The 20,895-nt window shown below is 32.8% G+C and overlaps 2 protein-coding genes and 1 pseudogene across 8 annotated transcripts; 1 reads left to right on the top strand and 2 right to left on the bottom strand.

The window, feature by feature from the left end:
* LOC129322120 (pantothenate kinase 1-like) lies at positions 1-5,846 on the top strand. Of its 4 annotated transcripts, none has more exons than XM_054968192.1 (12): positions 1-204; positions 352-540; positions 1,193-1,246; positions 1,403-1,522; positions 2,186-2,232; positions 2,606-2,722; positions 3,376-3,495; positions 3,597-3,691; positions 3,768-3,861; positions 4,003-4,134; positions 4,433-4,545; positions 5,432-5,846. In XM_054968192.1, exons 2-12 carry the CDS (start codon positions 489-491, stop codon positions 5,637-5,639), a joined length of 1,152 nt encoding a protein of 383 aa, XP_054824167.1. In that variant the 5' UTR covers positions 1-204; positions 352-488; the 3' UTR covers positions 5,640-5,846. The 4 variants fall into 4 exon arrangements, with proteins under 4 accessions (XP_054824167.1, XP_054824165.1, XP_054824168.1 ...); XM_054968190.1 differs by having other exon boundaries at positions 361-540; XM_054968193.1 differs by lacking the exon at positions 1,403-1,522 and having other exon boundaries at positions 361-540.
* A 788-nt stretch (positions 5,847-6,634) lies between these two features.
* On the bottom strand, positions 6,635-9,462 carry LOC129321519 (uncharacterized). Of its 4 annotated transcripts, none has more exons than XM_054967306.1 (6): positions 9,311-9,462; positions 8,857-8,996; positions 8,618-8,776; positions 8,104-8,226; positions 7,808-7,951; positions 6,635-7,360 (listed from the first exon to the last, which is right to left on the bottom strand). In XM_054967306.1, the coding sequence occupies exons 2-6, from the start codon at positions 8,989-8,991 to the stop codon at positions 6,911-6,913; spliced, it is 1,011 nt and encodes a 336-aa protein (XP_054823281.1). In that variant the 5' UTR covers positions 8,992-8,996; positions 9,311-9,462; the 3' UTR covers positions 6,635-6,910. The 4 variants fall into 4 exon arrangements, with proteins under 4 accessions (XP_054823281.1, XP_054823279.1, XP_054823280.1 ...); XM_054967304.1 differs by having other exon boundaries at positions 9,202-9,436; XM_054967305.1 differs by having other exon boundaries at positions 8,857-9,005; positions 9,202-9,436.
* A 477-nt stretch (positions 9,463-9,939) lies between these two features.
* Positions 9,940-13,179, bottom strand: LOC129322806 (probable nucleoredoxin 1; annotated as a pseudogene).
* Between the last annotated feature and the right edge of the window lie 7,716 nt (positions 13,180-20,895).

Consider the following 20,895-nt stretch of genomic DNA (forward strand, 5'->3'; position numbering starts at 1 on the left):
CTTGGTTCACCGCCACTTCATTGGTGCCATTGACTGAACCACCGATGAAGTCAAAGTTCTCCCATGTTTTGCTTAAAACAGGGATAGGATTTCATAACTTCAACGATAAAAGATAATCAAATAAATTTTGATTCTTCCCTCGCAACTTTGGGTTATTCCAGAGCAGCATCCCTTGCACTGACTTTCCAGTGTTCTCCGGAAAATGTAAATAATTTACTTTGATATGGACTGGTTAATGATCGCATAATCTTTTCTTTCCACACGATTCTTTAAAGTGATGGACTGGTTAATGATCGCATAATCTTATCTTTCCGCACGATTCTTTAAAGTGAATAATCATATACACGTCAGTTCTTGCAGCTTTTTAGTGATGAGGGAGGAGCTCGTTGCAGTTCTTACTTCTTAGTGCCCTTGATGTATAGAATTCCGTGACTAGCATACTGAAGCTTAGCAGACAACTGAAGCTAGATATCAAAGCCGAAAGAAATATGGATCCGAATCATTCTGATTATATATATCATCTCGCTGTGGATGTTGGGGGTAATTCTTGAACTATATCTTTTTTAGAGTTGAGTGTCATATATTTTGGTTTTCTTCATTCGAGCTCTTTTCGGAGTATTTACTTAACGCATTTCTGGGTTACAGTCCTTTACCTGAAAATCTAAACAATTATCGGGTGGTTTTCCATGTATGGTTGGGTACTTAGCGTCTTTTGCTTCTTAATTGTCCATCATGTTAGTGGACTGGTGGACTACAGAGGGTTTCTTGGAGGTTGTTTAGCTCGGAAATCAAGCTTACTGATCAATTGAATGTGTTGAGTTTCTCGAGCCGATTAAATGAGGGTATCCATTAGCTTCAAATGTTTCGTTTAATCGAAAGTCAAAACATAATATATAATTTTTTTTTTAAAACAAAGTCTCAATCATGTGATGATAGAATGCACAAAATATAACATAACAATTAACGTAAAAAATCTGCATCTCAGTTTTTTCCTCCTAATAATCTATTTTGGGCTTTCGAAATGAAAATGACACTTCGGAGTGATTATGTCAATGTATTTAGCGACGATGCTACGATTATCTGTTAATAACCTGCTCCTAGAAAATGCGTGTTTAATACTGAAACTTCTGAAGAAAAGTTCTGCTTAGCTTTGCTGCTTCTTGTCAAACCATAATGTTGTCTGTGTTGGCAGGTTCTCTTACCAAGCTAGTTTGCTTCACAAAGAACGAGGATCATCCTGATGATGGTGGGGAGGATATATCTTTTTTTTTTTCCCTTTTTTGTATGATATCATAACTTTCATCATAGGCAAAGGATATATCTTTTGAAATGGTCAATTTCCGTAGACTAGATATTGGGTTTTTTCAATCAGCTTATTTAACCTTTTGAATATTATTGATAGAATCCAAAGCTAGTGGAAGCTGTCCTGTTCTCAAAGGGAGGATTAATTTTAAGAAGTTTGAAACAAGCAAGATAAATGATTGTTTAGAGTTCATTAAATCCATGAAGCTTCATCTAGGAGGTACGGTGCAGTCGCAGAACTGTGTTTATTTGTTTTTGCAACTCTAAATGGTCTTTTATCTAAATATAAGCAAATGTTGGGGAAGGGGGATGCTTTGATCCTTGAATCTTCCTGACTTGTCATCAATTCATACTGATCTTAAATAAGCGCCTGTTCTAGGTCAAATTGAATTTCTCCACTGTGCTGCTTGCTTGATCTAAAATTTGTAGTGTCATAATTTTGCTGAATGGAATTTCTAATTTCTTCTTGCTAGCCCGAACAAAATATGATTTGTATCTCTCAGTTGATTTTAAATTTTTTTTCTTTACATCTCTATCTAGCTAGTTGCTGTCATAATAGTTCATCTCCATCTGATTTTTACTAAGTAATTGCTAGAAAATTTCCAATATTTGTTTCTAGATAAGCCACCAGGACTGGGTTAGTGGCAAGGGCTTTGAGTATTTTGTTGGAATTCTTGGGTTGGAACCTCCATCCTCTTGTTGTAGCAAATAGCAAAAACAAATAAGATTTAATTCGTTTGTAGTCAAGTCTCAAGCCCACTTTGAAGGCACTCCGAATCTTTTCATGTCTGCTACTTTTAATTTTTTATTTTTTAAAAAAGTTGTTTAACACGAAGCTCTCTGCTACCTCAAGCAAACAATTTTTAACTGATAATGAATTCAGGGAGCCAACAGCAGCAGGATGGTCCTGGAAGGCTGACAGCTATTAAGGTAATCAAGTGGAAATGTTGGAATGTGATCATGAAGAAGTATCACTACTTCCCAAACTTCATCTAGAAGATTTGATTTGAGAAAGATCTATAATCTAAAAAATAGTAAATGATACAAGTTTGTCTCTGCTTTGGATTTCATGTTTAGACAGACAATCTTAATCCTTACCTCTTGTACATGGCTTTTTTCAGTGTAATAGGATAACTTATTCTGAATAAAATCATTAGACATTGAAATAAAATCAGTAGTTTCTACACAAAAGTTATGTTTCAAATGTAACTGTTTCATTTAATGGCCGTTATTCACAGTATTTCATAAGGAAATTAAATTAATGTTATGTACTTCTCAAAATTGAAAAAACATTGCTGAGAAGGCAACAGGTGGTGGTGCACACAAATATGCAGATCTTTTCAAGGAGAGACTTGGGATCAGTCTTGAAAAGGAAGATGAAATGGATTGTCTTGTAGTAGGGGCAAATTTTCTGCTTAAGGTGAGATCCTTGAACCGCATACAAATTCTTTTATCTGGTTGGTACAAAGTATAATTCAAACATTTTATTAACTTTAACCTATTATATGATTTTAAATCATTTTTCCATGTCATTAAAAAAAAATAATTTCTATTGTCCCAAAAGACTAACGTATGTATGTGGACAATTGTGAAAATTTGACCGCACATAATGGATTTGATTTGTAAGGGGAACCTGTTATGTAAGGCATATAGTTTGCGGAATTTGATGAGCTTTGTCCCGGAACTTGGAAGATATTTTCTTATTATTCATTTCTTTCAGAGATGTAAATGAACTAGAGTATACTAAATGATTAAATTAAGGACTTCCAACTGGCAAATCTGACATGCATGTTTGAGCTGTATGCACAAATATCTTTTCATTCTGAAACTCCATGATTGATTTGATTGGGGTTTTTGCACAGCATTTCACCAAATATCTTTCTGAGTCAGTGCTTGAAAGAAAAGGACACAAAATTTTCTTTTCTTTTTCCTTTTGGTTTTTAGAGGGATTTAGTTGTTACTATATCTTTTCAATTTGCAGTAATGGCTAGTTGTTTGGCCTTGCCTCTCTTATGTGCCTTGAGAATTTTTCCGCAGAAAATCTCATCTTTATTTTGATTTATCTTTCTATAGGTGGTACGCCAGGAAGCTTTCACCTACATGGATGGTCAAAAGCAATTTGTGAAGATTGAGCACAGTGATCTGTATCCCTATCTTCTAGTTAACATTGGTTCAGGTGTTGGAATGTATAAGGTTACTATCAAGCAAGTTACATCACTTGCTCTTTGATTCCAATTCTGATTATGTAATATTTCTGAAGTACTTATGATGATTCTTTCATTGTTTTGATATAGGTGGATGGAGATGGCAAGTTTGAGCGAGTGAGTGGAACAAGTATTGGTGGAGGTACTTTCTGGGGTTTGGGAAAGCTTTTAACTAAGTGCAAGAGGTTAATTTTCCCGACTTGTTCATTACTGTTTGTTTAAAGATTCATTGGACTACCAGTAATGCACTTTCTGGTTCAGTTTTGATGATTTGCTGGAATTAAGTTACCGGGGGAACAACAGAGTGATAGATATGCTTGTTGGAGATATTTATGGAGGAATGGACTATTCAAAGGTAAGACTAGTGAAACTGTGAAAGTACAAGCTTAACCTGAGTATACAAATTAATGATTTACAGTAAGTCAAGATTGTTCAGTTTTGAATATACTCTCTTATGGTTCTTGAGCACACCATATTCTCCTTTGATTGGTAACAGATAGGTCTTTCGTCAACTACAATAGCTTCTAGTTTTGGGAAGGTAATTTCTGATAATAAGGACCTTGAAGATTACAAACCTGAAGATATTGCTCGATCTCTTCTAAGAATGATCTCAAATAATATTGGACAGGTCAGTTGTAGTTACAGCACATGTGCACGTGTGTGTGAAATATGGATTTGTTTGGAGAAAAAAAAAAATGAATTTCTGCTGCGATGAGGTTTTGTAAAAGGTGTTGTGGATGAAAATATAGAGAAACTTTTTTACTTGCGGAACCAACATAGAATTTTACAGGTAGGAAACTGATACCTATACATGGAATGTTTAAATAACCTTACTCAAGAGTGAAGACCACCTGCATGTATTTTATATCAGGCTTGGGAAGTGAAGTAAATGAGGTATTTGATTTGTTTTTTCTTTTGCATCTCAGATCTCTTACTTAAATGCTCTTCGATTTGGGCTTAAGAGGATATTTTTCGCTGGATTTTTTATTCGGAACCATCCAAGCACAATGGACACACTATCTGTTGCTGTTAATTTCTGGTAAGTGTTTAGGAAGTTCCCTCTGTAGCCCCATCCAATTTAGTGCTTTGTAACTAGCTATAGTAGGGCATATCAGTTTGTCTTTACTCATGACTGAACAGATCAGGAAATTTAAGACAGAATTATTAAACATCTCTTTAAGACGATCTTTAAAGCTTAGGGTAATATAATTCTCAAGAAATACCAAAGGAAAGAAATTCCGTTCAGAATGATCAAACTATAAGATCTTTGGCAGTTCTGGAAAACATTAGTATTCGTCCATATTGCTATGATTTTCACAGAAAATGCCAAGTAGGATTTTCTTAGAGCAGCAAGCAGGGGGGTTAATTGTTGAGGAAGACTGAATTGTAAATTGATAGAACTAGCTTACAGAAAATAGACGGACCAAGTTAGTCATGAAGCTATACACAAGCATGTTAAGGTAACACTAAAAAGTTATCCCCTCTATTTAAAAATATAAGGCATTTTTTGAAGGATTTGATGTTACAAAATGTAAGGTATTTTTAGTCTTTCAAAGTGTAATTATTGCCTTTTCACTAAAAGTGCCACTATTAAATAAATATTTGTATTTATCTTAGGGTGACCTACCCTATTAAATGGAGGTAAATATAAAAAGATAAAGTTAGTTTGAAGAGAAGCAACTACTTTATTGGGGGTAATATTTGATTAAAAATGCCTTATATTTTTGAACGGAGGGAATATGTGTCTTGTATGCTTACATGTCATTATGTCAATATATGGTTGGCTTGGTTCATCTATCTGTCTGATTTGTGGAAGGTTTTGGCGTGATCTCTGAGCCAATTTGTTGTTGCCCATCTTTCTTTCTGCATAATTACAATTAGGGAACCATAAAGAGGAAAATATACAATTGTTTTCATCATGACAGGTCCAAAGGCGAGGCAAAAGCAATGTTCTTGCAGCATGAAGGTTTTCTTGGAGCTATGGGTGCTTTCATGAGTTCTGATAAGCACGGCGTCCAGGAATTGTTGGTGAAGCAAGCAGAGCAACCAAATCCTGTGAGTAAAACACAAGTTCCGCTAGATGGAGAGTTCAATGCAGATCAAAGTATAGAGTGCATTTTCTACGAAGCTTAGATGAGGCAATTCTAGGCTGTCTCTGCATGACCTGCATTTCTGACTTAATGCAGTTTGTACTTTGTATTCTGTAGAATGTTTGTCAGGTGTAACACCATAATGTGACAAATAATCGACACTTGAAATTAAAGCAACATAGAAAATAAGAATGATGGACATGCCTAATGCCTTGCAGAAAAGCTAAAGATGTTTAAGATTGCATGACTACATTAACTGTAACCTTTTCACGTTCTAGCGGATTCTTTTTCTTTTTCTTTTCTGAAGTTGGACGGGTTTTCTTTCTGCTTCTTTGATTCACAGTTGGACAATTGTGAATAACAATTAAATAAAAAATATATTATGCTTATAAAAATATCCATAAATCCGATTAATCACAATCAAACATACAATAGTGAGACAAATTTTAATAAATTATTCATTTATCCTTCCTAATCTTATTTGATTTTTTCATGTTTAGTGATGATAGAGCAGCCCAATAGTGTTGCGTAATATATGCAACTGACTAATTTAAAAAGATAAGGCTTGTGGCTTTATATACCTAGTGTTTAGTGTTGATTTCAGGTCTAATAATAAATAAATAAGTATATATATATAGAAACAAAGAATGAGACTTAGTGGAATAAGATTCCTTGTTATTGGTGTTAATGGCCCAAGAACATGATTTGTTCCATAAAGGGGATATCACTTAGTGGAATAAGATTCCCTGTTATTGATGTTGTAGTGTTTGGTGTTTGGCATGCCAACAACCAATATGCGAAAAAGAAACTGAGATAACTCCCTATCCAGCTTTCTGGCGATTCTTGTATCACATCACAAAAATTATAATCTTGTGTAATAATGTACCATATATCTGAGAGACTGACAAAATAAAAGCTTACAAGGTCAACTTCCTCTCTTTCTGTACATTCCCTAATTTTTGTTTATTATTATTTTTTTAATCTAAACATACATGGTGCATCTGTTTTCTAAATGCATAAGATCCAAATCCCACAACAGAAAATACAACTGAGATGAAATTAATGACCAATTTTTCATAAATTGATCAGCGTTATAAAGGTTAACAGCATGTAATAAGATGCACAAAGTAGCATATCTCCTAATATAAACGGCTCATCACTAAATCTTGACAGTTACATCAGATATCAGTGGCCAATTGTATGGCATGAAATACTATGCAGCAATTTAGACCTTTTACTTTACAATACTTGGCAACACTCTCACAAACTCATTGCTGCTTTCAGAGAACAATACTTGGCATTTTAAACAAGTAATCAGCTGGTAGGATGAAGTCTTCTCCGATTCTTCTTTGCAGTTTTTCGACGCAAAAGCCATCGTTCTTTTATGTCACTTGAGTCACCAACAAGATCTTGGTTTTCATTGGATGCTTCCCCAAGCTCTCCCTTAGACATTCCAGCTTCAAATCCCTCTCTGATTCTGGCAGCTTCGGCACGTAGGTCGTTTATAAGCATCTCAGTCGTCCGGGTGGTAATTCCCCTCAAATACCAGGATATGGGAGGGGGTGGGACAATGGTTGGCTCAAGTATTTGTTGCAGGCTCACTCTAGACCCTATTCTTCCCTTGCCTCTGGTACATACATTGTATTCTTCCTTTGTCTTTGGTTTAAAAGGATAACAAATATTTTCATCAACAAATAGAGGTTCTACCCTCCAGCAACCCTCAAATTTTTTCATGAATCCAGTCTTAACTTGCTTGAACTTCATCTGGCATACAAATACATAAATCAGTCAAAACACAGTTCTCTGATTCCACGGAGAGCAGAATTGCGAGTAACTTTACTCACAACATATCACTGTAATCAATGTGTGCTTATGGATGTGTCCTTTTACAAATCTAATGCTAGACATGCGTTCTCAGACTTGGGATGATCAAATATATCATATATCTAAGTAAATTAAAAAAATATATTCTCTTCCATTCCAAAGATCAGTTTACTAGAAACCAAAAGGCTATCACAAAATCCCTGAAGATTTGGTACCAATTTCTATCAAGAAAAATGAGGGCAAGTTTGAATTGAACCAAATTAACATTAATGCCTGAGAAGAGATTTTCAGTTTAAAGGGAAATCATGAAAAGATATTTGTATGCCTTATTTAATTAATCAACAACTATGGATGTAATTATTATCCAACGAGATAACAAGCCCTTACAGAGTGGTCTTCTCTATTTTGATCTACCAAAACATGAACAGATATGGTTCCTGACCACCAAAGAAATCTCCATATCGCTGCTTGGTCGAGTTCAACCACTTGCCTTTGGCCCTCATCAACCAATACTTTTCTGGATATTACTTCCTGACCAAGAAATACGTTGTCAAACTGAATTGTGGAATCTCAAGTAGAAGACGGAGTGTTTCTACCAATTCAGTCTTCAAAGGATATAAAAGCACCTCCTAAAAAGGTTGTGATGAAACAATGAACAATATAATTAATTATTAGTTACCTACCTTAATATTTTTGAAAACTCTTCTATTGTCAGGATCAATCACTATATTGTATACTGCATCAGGCGGGAGGCCAACATTGACTTCTACATTCAGGTTGCAAAGAGAACCTTTTGGTACAGTCACCTGCCAAAAAGAACATCGTGCTACATACATTCTATACCTCCATATGAACATAGATACATAGTTATCACCCCAAAAAAAAAAGGTCAATTCTTTAGATATAAAACATGAGACAGGTTGCAGTTTATATGAACAAAGATGTCAGCATTCTGGCCAAGAATATCTAAAATAGTGTCTACTGATGCAGTTCTTCCACCATTAATAGAAAATTATTTAAGTCTCCATCAAATTTCATGGGCAAACAAGTCATCTACCTTGAAGGTTTCTAATGGCATAATAAAAATTAAAAAAGCAATCAAAATAGAAATTGATGCAACTTTTCGCCTCAAATATATATGTATATATTTCTTATCAAGCCAAGTTTCAGTTTAGGAAAGTGACCTTCATATATCACCTTTATTTTAGAAGGATTATCAACCCAAGAAGGATTTTGTCTCCATGCTCGCAGTTGCTCATCTAATTCAGCTTCATAGCCATTAACTGACCCACACTCTTTCCTTTGGACAGAGCTCACCCAATTGACATCTTTTTTGGCTAATTTACTGAGCTGTGACTGTAATCAGAAAAGATAACAATCAAAACTCACATCAAGTTTCCAAGAATCTTTTGAACCGTCAGAAAAAGGTAGCTAACCTTGAGAGTATTTTGAAACTTGTGGGGAAGCTGCAAAAGAAATGTGGAAATTGCAGGATTTAGAGCCCTGGGAGATCTATCTTCCCCGTTCTTGTTGACATTTAAGCTGGATTTGGTCATTTCCGACTCCCCCATCAAAACTGCAAATGCTTAAAAAGAGTGAAACAAATTCATATAAAACACGAAATTACTATTCTCTCTTAACAAATAACGTCTCTAAGCCACTCGAGCACAAATTAAAGGCATTCAATTCAACCAAAAAGCTAGAGCAAGCAAAATTGACCAAAGGGGTTTCCCAGGGCGTTTGAGATTGATAAGGGCTACAAAGAACAAAGGTAAACCTACAGTTGAATGAAGAACTGGGAAATTGAACAAAGATAAAGTCGAGAAATGAGATTGAGAGTTGAATTGAAGAGAGGATAAAGTTGAATCCCACGGAATGTTAATATTGTACCGAGCAAATCCAAGGCCTCCACTTGTGATTTGGGAATGGAAAAGCAATCTTTTCACTTTGGAGTTATATGATCTCAGCATCCCAGAGAGCGTGGAGGTGGAGAAGTAAGAACAGCACGTGGAGCTCATTCTCAATTTGTTCTCTCGAAGACGTACAAGGCTCGGCCGCCACGGTCCACAAGACTTTTCTCACGTTATGATCGTAACAAGCAAAATTGATAATTTCTAATTTTCTATGCATTGAATTGAATTTAAGAAAACCGTATTAAAATTTAATAAAGAGGGTCTACAGATAAAAGAGACCAGGGAACAAAATTATACGAGTGTATTTTAAATAGATAATAAATCATGCCCCATTAAGAATTTCATCTCAAAAAATAATTATTTTTCCCCTGGGGACCTAGGGATGCTGTACTTTACACGCTAAGGCCTCGACATTTCTCTCTATTCATTCTTGCAAAACCCCTCCTCTCATTTTGATGACAGGAATATACAAGTTATGATTCTTCACATTATATTATGTTGATATTCAACAAAAAGGTTAAATTTTATAGTTTGACATTCAGTATACCTAAGTTTTATCTCCTCAGCAGAAAGAATAATGCTATCCATAATGCATAACGAAACACATTAAAAAAAAAATATACTATTAAAGCCCATCATTTTGTCATACACAGTATATACACATTTTACAATACACCCAATTAAAAAGTCCTTCACACAAACTTCAATGTAACAACAGTATTCACATCAGGCTTTAAAGCAGGCTTCTCCATTACAAACCCACCCTTCTCCGCTGGTACCTTCTTCACATTTCTCTGCCTTCAATACACATTTTGGATGGAGATCGAAGTCACATCCATCACAACAGTATGTCCATGTGTGACCCTCTTCCCCACAACCATCACAGTTATAAATCTTGCAGCGACTCAACACAAGCTCATGCTCATGAGACCTGTGCGTCACCTTCTCAGGCCAACCCTTAGCGATCTCTTCAGATGCTGCCTCAAGTTCTTTCACCCTTTCCTCAGTGAAAGGATAAGCTTCGGCGCCATAAAGCAAGACGGGATCTCTGGCTTCTTTTGTGATGGTTTGGCCACTGGGTCCGATGGCAACCAGCATGGGGATGCCATACATCTTGAACTGGCGACTCAGTAATGACTTCCTTGTGTCATTAAAGGGAAGAGCCAGCCATGGCATTCTGGCAAAGAAGTTGTCGAACGAGGCCTGGTCCCTATCACTGGATATGAACACGACTTCGAGTGCCTTGTGCTTAGCCTTGATTTTGTGGTATGCTTTGATAAGCTTTGGAAGAAATGCACGGCACGGTATGCACCAGTGAGCTGAGAAGTATAGGAGGACTGTCTTCCTCATTAAATCTGACACTGGAATCTGAAAAATAGAAATCAACTGTCATTATCCCAGAATGGGCCTGAAAAAAGGACAAGTAGCAGAAATGTAGCACGGTTCAGATGACACTCCAGTGTCAAATAGTATTTAAGATTTTCTTGAAATGGCAAATCACTAAAAGCTGTCATACAAAACAGATAAGTAATCTTTTATTAAAAAGTAAACTAAAACTTCAAAGATGTCACATTCTCAAGGTACTTCTATCTTCTGGTAACACCAACACGTACATGTATCTTGCATGCATCTTAAATGCCTTTTGATTTTGACATCCAAGACATGAGGATGAAGAAGACCATTTGCAAGATATTGGAAGATATCTAACAAGCAATGGACAAAAACCATAAGGTTCAATTGTTTCAAGAATCATACCTTAACTCCATCTGTCCCTATGACAAAATCTAGATCTCCAGAGACCAGAATAGACTCAAGGGTCTGAGCTGCCTCTTTGGCCTTCTCTACCTCAGCAAGCTCTAGAAACTTCTCAGGAGTAAAAGGGTATGCAGCATCGCCGTGCTCTTCAATGGCCTCCACCACATTGGAATGAAGGGTTTTTCCATCTGGCCCAATAATAACCAGAGCGGGCAAGGTCGATAGTGGAAAGTAGCGAGCAAGCTTCTCGCAGCTCTTATCCTTGAATGGCAATGCCAACCAAGGAAGACCCTTCAGTCCTTGTTTGAAAGAGTCCTCATTATCTCCAATGGATATCAACACAATCTCAAAGTCCTCACCCTTTGCTTTCAGCTTCTCATAAACCTCCACAAGCTGTGGGGTAAATTTAGCGGATGCTTTGTATGAAAAAGATGAAAAATACAAACCCACTGTCCTCCCCTCAAGTTTAGACAAAGGTACCTGCAAGTAGATGGAAGGTGAAATTCAAACTTCGCCTAAAACTTTAATTTATGAAATGTAAATAAGAATTGCCTGGCTCAGCCCCAACAAGCTTGGAGCCTTTTGAGGATCAGACCAGCCATATCTGACACTTAATGAAGGAAAGGACACACTTGTTCAGTTCCATCTCACGCAGAGAGTATGGTTACAGAAACTTACTTCCTTCCCATCAGAAGATATAATGAAGTCACGTGACTTGCACGACAAAAGAGATCTCAAGGACTGGTTCCTCCTGTCTTCCTCTTCTTGGTCTTTTAACTCTTTGATCCTTTCTGATGTGAAAGGGTATGCTTCAACTCCATACTCACGAACAACCTCAACTCCATTTTCAGTGGAGACTTTCCCATTCTCCTCGAGCATTACAAGGGGGGGATCCCCCGCACCTTGAACAATTCATCGAGGTGATTGTGTGCGTTGGAATCAGAAAATGGGATGGCAAGCCATGGCATCTTGGAAAAGTAACCTCTGAAAGCATCTTCATCTTCATCAGCTGACACAAAGATTATCTCAAAGTCAGCTTTAGGAGAGAGTTCGTTGTACAACTCCACCAAAGTAGGGGTGAATTGTCGGCAGGGACTGCACCAAGAAGCTGAAAAATATAAACCAAGCTTCTTCCCCCTCAAGCTCTCAATTTTAACCTGAAAATGTTCACAGCACAGACAAAGGCCTCCTCAATTTTCCATGCATACAAGTATAATCATTTGTTACCTATGAGCTATAATTGTCAATGAAATAGTGTATCTAATGGTAGAGTTTTCACTCAAAAAAATCATTTCACAGCCACACACCCCCCCTTCACAAAAAAAAAAAAAAAAATCCCAGCCTGGGATAATTTTCCGAGAAAATAAAAGCAGCAATCGCGTCGCTTGATTAAATGTAAGAACCAAATAAGCACCTGATCGTCATTGTTCCGAATGAGATAGTCCCTCTCAGAAGAAGAAAGGATAGATTGAATATCGTGGGCGACATTATCAGCACCAGCCATTTTCGTCACGGCGTAACCTCGGACCTTACAGCACCGAAGTGAAAGTAGCTTCGGACGAGGTGGTTCGCGCTCCAAGCCACTTAAAGGGGAAAATGAAAAGTTAATATGACAAGATTCTTCGTTTCTCAATCACAATCCAAGCCACTTCCATATCTCAAGAAAGCTTCAAGGTTTACATCATCCTCAGTTTCATTAATCAACTAAAAACCCCTAATTTGTTAACAAGATTCAGCTTAGAAATAGAAGGGGAAATGTCAGACTATGGCTTCAACTAATCATAGAGACGCGACCCAGGATATAAAATTAAAATAAAATACCTTTTAAAGAAGATACATTTCCTTCAACGTTAAGTCAACCATCCATCGAAACCTTCCTTGTTCAGGCGTCCAGCGGTAGAAATGAAAGAGAGGAGTCCTACCCCACACACACAACACATATAACGGCTTACAGCGGGGAGGAAGAAGAGAGGAAGTGAAGCTCGGACACAGACACTACGGCCTACGGCATACAATGTACATCAAAACAGGACTAAGAAGTAGCGTTTGGGCTGGCATGACCACTTTTTGCGCCTTTTCTTTAATCGCGCCGCTGCGATTGCCTGATTAAGGAGAAGAGACGCGAGGCCAGAAAGCGCTTTTTAAAAAAAAAAAATCAGAAAAAAGTAAAAATAATTATCAAAGTTTTAGAGAGAATTTTACTTAAGTACCATAATAGCTATTTAATTACAAGTGGGTCTAAAAAAATTTTAAAATTTCAATTTAGTTTAGTGAAGAAAAGTCAAAAAAATTTTAATGGTGAAAAAAACTTTCACTTATTACATAGAATCACTCATTAACTTTTTTAATTCACTTGTTAATTGATCAATATTACTTATAAATTATATCAATTTGTCAAACAATTAGTAACATTAGTTATTAATTTGTTAGCTTTACTTATTAATTTACAAATACTAGTTATAAATTATAAGACCTATTAGTAATTTACAACTGATATTAGTAAATTAATAAATAAAGTTAGCAATTTAATAATTGATATTACTGTTTATGATTAAACAACTGATGTGAAGTCTTGTATAATTATTGACATGTTAACTTATATAATTTATAACTTATATTAATAAATTAACAAGTGAAATAAGAAAATTAATAACTAGTAATTTTGCTTAACAAATTAAGGGTATTTTGGTATTTTCATAGTCAAAATTTTTTTGACTTGACTGAAGTGAAATTTTAAAATTTTTTTTGAACTCACCTGTAATTACATAACTATTATGATCCTTAACTGAAATTCTCCAAGATTTTATGTTAAAATCACCCCAAAAAAAGTAGAAAGAAGTACAAATTAAAAGGCAGAATTCCATCAAAGGACTACTTATAGTGCTTATTTACAAATGAAACCCGAAATAATCATAAAACAATCTGAAATATTACTAGACCATACTAGGTCTGAATTAAAATTAAATTATAAAATAAATTTATCCAAATAATTTTCTTCAATCAAACTGAACAAGACACGTAACAGGTAATGGCAAGGGATTAACAGATTAGATTAAGCATCAAACATATATTATTTAAAAACTAATCCATGTTAGATGTTCAGCGAATAATATTACACATTAATTCCATGTTGTTATTTGTTAAGTCTATTATGTTACTTGTTCAACATTTAATTTGTAATAAATACATTACTTAAGTTGCTTGTTAAGTAATGTTTGACTTATTTGATACCTAATATTAGTTGTTAATTTCATATCATTACTTGTTACTTTTTTTTACTCTTATTTATAAGTTATTTTTAACATATTTCATTAAAATTAAGAAAAATATTAAATTTCATTGACTCTATCTTAAAATTTAATAAATTCTCATTTCTACTCTCTAATAAAGATAAAAGAAGCTATTTTTAATAAATTTTCTTAATATTTAATAAGGATAAAAAGGTAAAAATAAATATAGAAAATAGTGAATTGCTCTATAAATATGATCAAAATTAATTTTTTTATTTTATAAATAAGATCAGAGGAGTGAATCCATTATGTTACTTGTTGAATATCTAATATTTAGTAAATAATTTTTTGTCAAGTTTCTTTTTAAGTAATATAATTAACTTGTTAGGTGGCCAATATTACTCGTTAATCCCTTGTGTCGTTACTTATTGAATCTATCATATGCCTTGTTCAACTTAACTAAAGGGTGATATTTCTGTAATTTTGCTTTCCAATTTAATTTCAATTCAGACATAAAACCTTGCAATATTATTTTGGTCTTTAATGTGTAAGTAAGTCACATCACACGTTTTTTAGAAATTCTCTCCCAAACTAAAAAGGATATTTTAGTGACTTCGTAAGAGTGAAAATTAAAAAAAAAAACCTTTTTCTCAAATATAAGGATGGCATAAATATATGTTCGCCACAAAAACTAATTTCAGATAAAAATACACTAATATTAATTAATATTTTTGTGAACAATATTAATTAATTTGTGAGAAAAATCTGATCGAAACATGCAAATAACAAAAGAACACTATCAAAGGTATTGATATTTAAAAAAAAAAACGTACGTGTTAGTTTGGTTTTTTAATAACAATGGGCTTCATATGTTTAGGTTTTTTATATATATAACAACAACCACGTTTTTTATATTAATAACTTTATTTTTCTTATAAATAATTTTAGTTTATGTTTTAACAACTATACTTTTTATTATTTTTTTGGAGATAAGAAACATAATTTTACAAAAAGAAATTATGTCAAATAAATTCCTATAACTTTAGAGTATTATCTTATTTTATATTACTTTTTTTATCATTTTCTTATTTCCATGAGATTTATTTATCATTCTATATTTAATTTTTTAATGTCAACTATTAGATAGATCTTGTGTTTCTTGAATATTATTCATTTATTGTTCATTTAATTACTCCCTCTATTCAAAAATGCAAAGTATTTTTTGAAGAGTTAGATATTAAAAAATGTAAGATATTTTTAATTTTTTGAAGTGTAATAATTATCTTTTTTTAAAAGTGTCCTTGATAAATAATTTTATATTTATTGTAAGGTATTTAATAGAGATAAATATAGACAGATAGGGCTAATTTAAAAATAAATAACTACTTTATTAAAAGTAAAATTTAATTAAAAATATATTATATTTTTTAATAAAGGAAGTATTTATTATTTGTCTAGTATAAACAATATTTACTATTTTATTTTAAATATTCCCTAGCCTTGGTTCTCAATTTATTTTTTTTAAATATTTAGATGAGTTGGGTTCGAAGGCTTATCAAAGCCTTGAACATATTTTTAAACTCCAATAACACTTATAAAAATATATAGAAAAAGTGTGAATACTATATTTTATCCAGACATACTTTAAATTTAATAAAAATAATAATAAATAAATAAAAAATATATTAAAAATATAAAAATAAAATTTAATCCTTTCAGGATTATATTTTAAAAAAATATAATTAATAGGGTTTAATTTTTATTTTATTTTAAATAATCTTTTGTTGATTAAGATTTTATTTCTTTTAATTCATTAAAATAATTAAAAAATATAAAAATACAAAATAAAATTTAATATTTTTTAGGATTATATTTTTGAAAAAAAAATAATAATAATTTAACAAAATAAAAAAAGTTTAAATCTTAAAAAATCTTCTCAAATTATCCCAACCATTCAAAATATTGAGAGTTAATTTTTCCCTCCTTAAATCTTATTTTTTTTTTAATATATATATATATATATATATATATCTGTCTGTGTGTCTGTTAATCTAATTTAAAAAAAAAATTAAAAGCAAAAAATAATAATAATATATATATGTATTAGGCTGGATGAAACACTGATCCATCAGCGTTTCATCATAATCTTAGGAGGCTTCTTGCAGACACAAGTAGAGAGGTCACGAAACAGAGAAAGAAAAAAATAAAGAGCAAAGAGCGACATGCACACACAAAACACACGAAGAAAAGAAAGCCAGAAACGCAAAAAAATAGGGAAAAGCTTATAGAGAGCAAAAAGCAGACTCATGGACAGAGAAAGAAATATAGAAGACGTGCACGGTAGAAGAGAAAAGTGAGAGAACACCAGAGGCACACAGCAGAGCAGAGTGAGAAAGGTGAAGCACATAAGCTCTTTCCTCACACACAAGCTCTCCCCTGTTTCTGCTTTAAAAGGGATGAAGGACTGAAAAAAAAAGGAGAACGGACGAGGGGGATCGGAGAGTAAGAGAGAGCACCGAAAATAGGGGGAAGAGAAATTGAAAAAAAAACAGAGAGAGCCAAAGAGCTAAAAAAGAGCACAAGAGACAAAGCAGAAAATCGAGGAAGGAGAGAGCACGAGGGACAGAGCACAAAAACGAGAGAAAGAGATCGAGGAGGAGTAGTTGGACAGTGATGATCGAGAGGGAGAGAGGACTGAAAACAGAGAGAAGAGCAACTGAAAAAAAGGAAGCCAGAGAAAGCAAAGATGGAGAACGAGAGAGAGAAGGAGATGGAGAAAACACTAACGAAAAAGAAGCAGAACACAACAAACGCAAAAAAGATCAGAAGAAAGAGAGGAAGGAGAGAACATAACGGAGCATGCATGCAAGAGGAAGACCGAGGAAGGAGAGAAACTGAAAAAAAAAAAAAAAAAGCATAAAGGAGAAAAGAGAAACTAGGGACGGAGAGAGAGAGAGACAGATAGTGGAGAAGCAAACAAAGCACGAAAGAGAGCAAAAAAAGAGGAAGGAGAGAGCATGAAAATAGAGCAGAAAAAAGAAGAAGGAGAGAGCGTGGAGAGGGATACCGAGAGTGAGGGAGAGAAAAAAGAACAAGAAGAAGAAAGACTGTGGTGTAAATCGAGCCCAGAACCAAACGTGGATCTAGACTGAATGCTTCAAACCTGTTTGATAGGTTATCCTTAATTGGTATTGGGATGTGTTGTTGGTGCAAGTGGGTTCGTTTCTGTTCTTCCCAATGAAGGAGGTGGTACAGGATGATATGGGATTTACACTATGAAGGTCAGGGAATTAATGCTGAGAAAAATATTTCTAAACTTGGACGAAAGGTTGGAATTATTTTGAGGCAAAAGGAAGCTGCAAAACATACATTGTGGAACTCCTGAGGGAAGGCAGCTATGTTATGCAATATTGGTTCTGATTCTTCCTAATAGAGAGCCGAGAGCTTGGAGGAAGAGCTGATAAAAAACACCATCCTTGTTATAAAGCTACAGGTAAAAGCTATGGCTTGAATAATATTGTCCTCCTTTTTCCTTTTTTTTTCAAGATTTTATGGTGGGCATAAGTTTACATGAGTCCTTGATGGGCTATTTATAAAAATATCTTATGTAATATTGTGTTTCTTAATGGTTCAAAGGTATAATTCAATTCAAGTTTTGAGATTCTTGACATTTGGAAATTAATCACTAAGTTTGCCTACTAATTTTAAAAATTTGACAAGTTCTTCATCTAGTGATTTTTGTGTTTGCAAAATGAACTTATGATGGTTTGTATTATAAGATATCTAACGTGTCCAATCTAGGTACATTTAGTTTTGCATGGTTGATTCTCAAATTGCGTTTCAAGCTTTTTAATTACCATGTTTTAGAAAAATGCAATGTGTGGTAACATGGTTTAATCCTTATATTAATCTTTGTTCATTTGTGGTAGTTTATTCATGTATATCAATAATCATGGCTAATAACATACACATACCTCTGGTGCTTTATATTTCTATATGTTGTCATGATTTCCTTACAAAAGGCTAAAGTATAAAAAGAAAAAGGAGATATATATATATATATATATATGGTTTATTTGTAATGTGAGATTTCAAAAGTCTCCACAAGCATTTAAATTTAAAATGATCTCATACTATGTAAATTAATAAGATTTCACGAGTACGAGAATCAATCTTATATGTATTTATATGAGTTTCAAAGGCTCATTGTTAAAATTAATTCTCTTTTCATAATAAATATTTAAGTCTCATGTGAGATTTCAAAAATCTTCGCAGAAACTTAAATTAATCATGTCATCGTGTGGGATAATATATCCTTACAAATATCATGATTATCAATTTATATGATAAATAAATAAATGAATTTTTATAAATAAAATAATAAAAATTTTGTGTAATATTAATTAATTAAATTAATAAATTTAAATTATGATTATATTACTGATTATATCTTTTAATCATATGAGATTTTTAAATCTCCGTAAACTTTTAAGATAATCAAATTATTGTATGAGTCAATAAGACTCTACAGATATAATGATTAAGTTTTTAAAATATATATAAATTATATATTAAATCAATCAAATTAAAAATTTATTTAAGTGTATATTATTTAATCTTTTATAGTGTGAGATTTTAAAATCTTCACAAATATTTAGGATAATCGTATTACCGTATAAGTCAATAAGGCTTTGCAGGTATGATAATTAAAATTTTTTAAAATATATATATATATATATATATGCTTAAATAAATTATTACTAACACTTAAAAATATAAATAAATTAAGTTGTTAAACTCTTTTATCGTGTGAGATTTTAGAATATTCGCAGATATTTAAAATGATTATATTACCATATAAGTCAATAAAACTCTGCAGGTGCAGGTATAGCGGTTAAATCTTCAATCATAAAACATAAAAAAATAATAATTTTAAACTCTTTTCTTTCTTTATTCCAAAAATTTAAAAATTAAGAAAATAATTAAAATTAAATTACTTGTTATAATTTAAAACACACATATCAAAATTTTAAAAATTATTTTATTTACAAAATGGTGAATTATTTATAATTAATTTCTCTTCAAAAAAGTATTTTCGCCAACAATTTTCAAGCACGAACTACATGGACTTTGATCCCCATCACAAAGTACATAGGCCTCAGAGTTAAATTTTAAGTCAAGTCCTCTCTCATAAATAAATAAATATTTTTCACTTAATTCTTATCATTTTTTTAAACACATAAATATAAAAAAAATAATTAAAATAATTATAAAACCATATTAATAGAGCATAACAAACTTCAAATAACCATTCTCACGAATAGGTGTTGTGGGGTGCCTAACACCTTTCCCACATTTAATTGACTCACAAACCTATTTTTTATTTTTGCAAACCATCTTTATTTTTCTTTGATCGATTTCGCAAGATTTCCCTCAAAAATTTGGTGACGACTCCCATTCCATCCGGTTCTCGCCCCGAATGCCAGAATCTCCACTCTCACACCATCCGCGTGATCCGCATCTCATTTTTGAGGTGCAAGAAAAAGCATAACTTTATATTACTATACTTTGCTCATGTTTTGTTATTAGTCCTTGCACTTTTTTTTTAATATTTTTGTCCTTACACTTTTATTTTTTATTGTTTTAAATCCCTTTAAGATTTTTATACTTTGTTCATGGAAGGACTTAAAATAATAAAAAATAAAAGTGTAAGGACCAAAAATATAAAAAAAAATGTACTGATCAATAGAAAAATGTGAGAAAATATAGAAATTTAAAATTCTATTTTCTCAAATATTTATAATTATAAATTATCCATCAATTGAATTTTCACATAAGCCTTGGGAAAGAAGGCAGGAATGATGACCCACAAGTCCCCATTATTGGCCTCAATGATTTAGAATCCAATGATAGATGAGCCAGGTTTTTTATTAAAAACAAAAAATAATCAATTTGGATTAACTAAATTAATCTTGCTAGTAACGGAGGTCAGGTCTATTGGAAGGCTCCACAACATAATGAACCAAGTTTGAATCCTTACTAGGAAAGATGCCTCAAACAATATTATTTTCAATAAAAGATACTCTATTTGATCTTATTTATAAGTCACTTTCAGCATCTTTCATTAAAATAAAAAAAAAACCCAAAACCTCATTAACTTTCTCTAAAAACTTAACAAATTTCCACCTTTACCTCTAATAAATAATTTTAAAGCTCATAATTGTTCTTTTATTCAAAACATTTAACAACAGCAAAACGTAAAGAGAAGCATTAAAAATTGACAAGTAATTTATAAATAGAATCAAATTTTTTCTTCTCATTCTGTCTTAAAAATAGGACCAAGGGAGTACATGCGAGAAATCACAAAAAAAAAAAAAGAAAAACCATTGCCATAACATGTTAGTCATAGTTGTGTCAAGAAAAATATTTGTTATAAAGTAAATTATTTGAAATAAGCTCAAATAATTTAAGTCATGGGCAGGGAGATCAAAACATACTGTTAAGTAAAAATAATTAACATTAAATATTTTAAGCAACTATGAATTCTGGATAAGAATAAAAAGTAAATATTAAAGTT

The sequence above is a fragment of the Prosopis cineraria genome, unplaced genomic scaffold (assembly GCF_029017545.1).
Source record: "Prosopis cineraria cultivar Desert tree isolate PC_DT_omini unplaced genomic scaffold, ASM2901754v1 PC10, whole genome shotgun sequence".
Taxonomy (NCBI): domain Eukaryota; kingdom Viridiplantae; phylum Streptophyta; class Magnoliopsida; order Fabales; family Fabaceae; genus Prosopis; species Prosopis cineraria.

Bases quoted from the DNA above. Each gene is read 5' to 3' on its own strand.
- LOC129322120 (XM_054968192.1), top strand. From the start codon at position 489: ATGGATCCGAATCATTCTGATTATATATATCATCTCGCTGTGGATGTT. The intron at 3,862-4,002 runs GTAAGACTAGTG...GATTGGTAACAG, and splicing joins GAGGAATGGACTATTCAAAG to ATAGGTCTTTCGTCAACTAC. The intron at 4,546-5,431 runs GTAAGTGTTTAG...TCATCATGACAG, and splicing joins TCTGTTGCTGTTAATTTCTG to GTCCAAAGGCGAGGCAAAAG.
- LOC129321519 (XM_054967306.1), bottom strand. From the start codon at position 8,991: ATGGGGGAGTCGGAAATGACCAAATCCAGCTTAAATGTCAACAAGAAC. The intron at 8,777-8,856 runs GTTAGCTACCTT...TTCTGATTACAG, and splicing joins AGTTTCAAAATACTCTCAAG to TCACAGCTCAGTAAATTAGC. The intron at 7,361-7,807 runs GTAAGGGCTTGT...TTTGTATGCCAG, and splicing joins AAAATAGAGAAGACCACTCT to ATGAAGTTCAAGCAAGTTAA.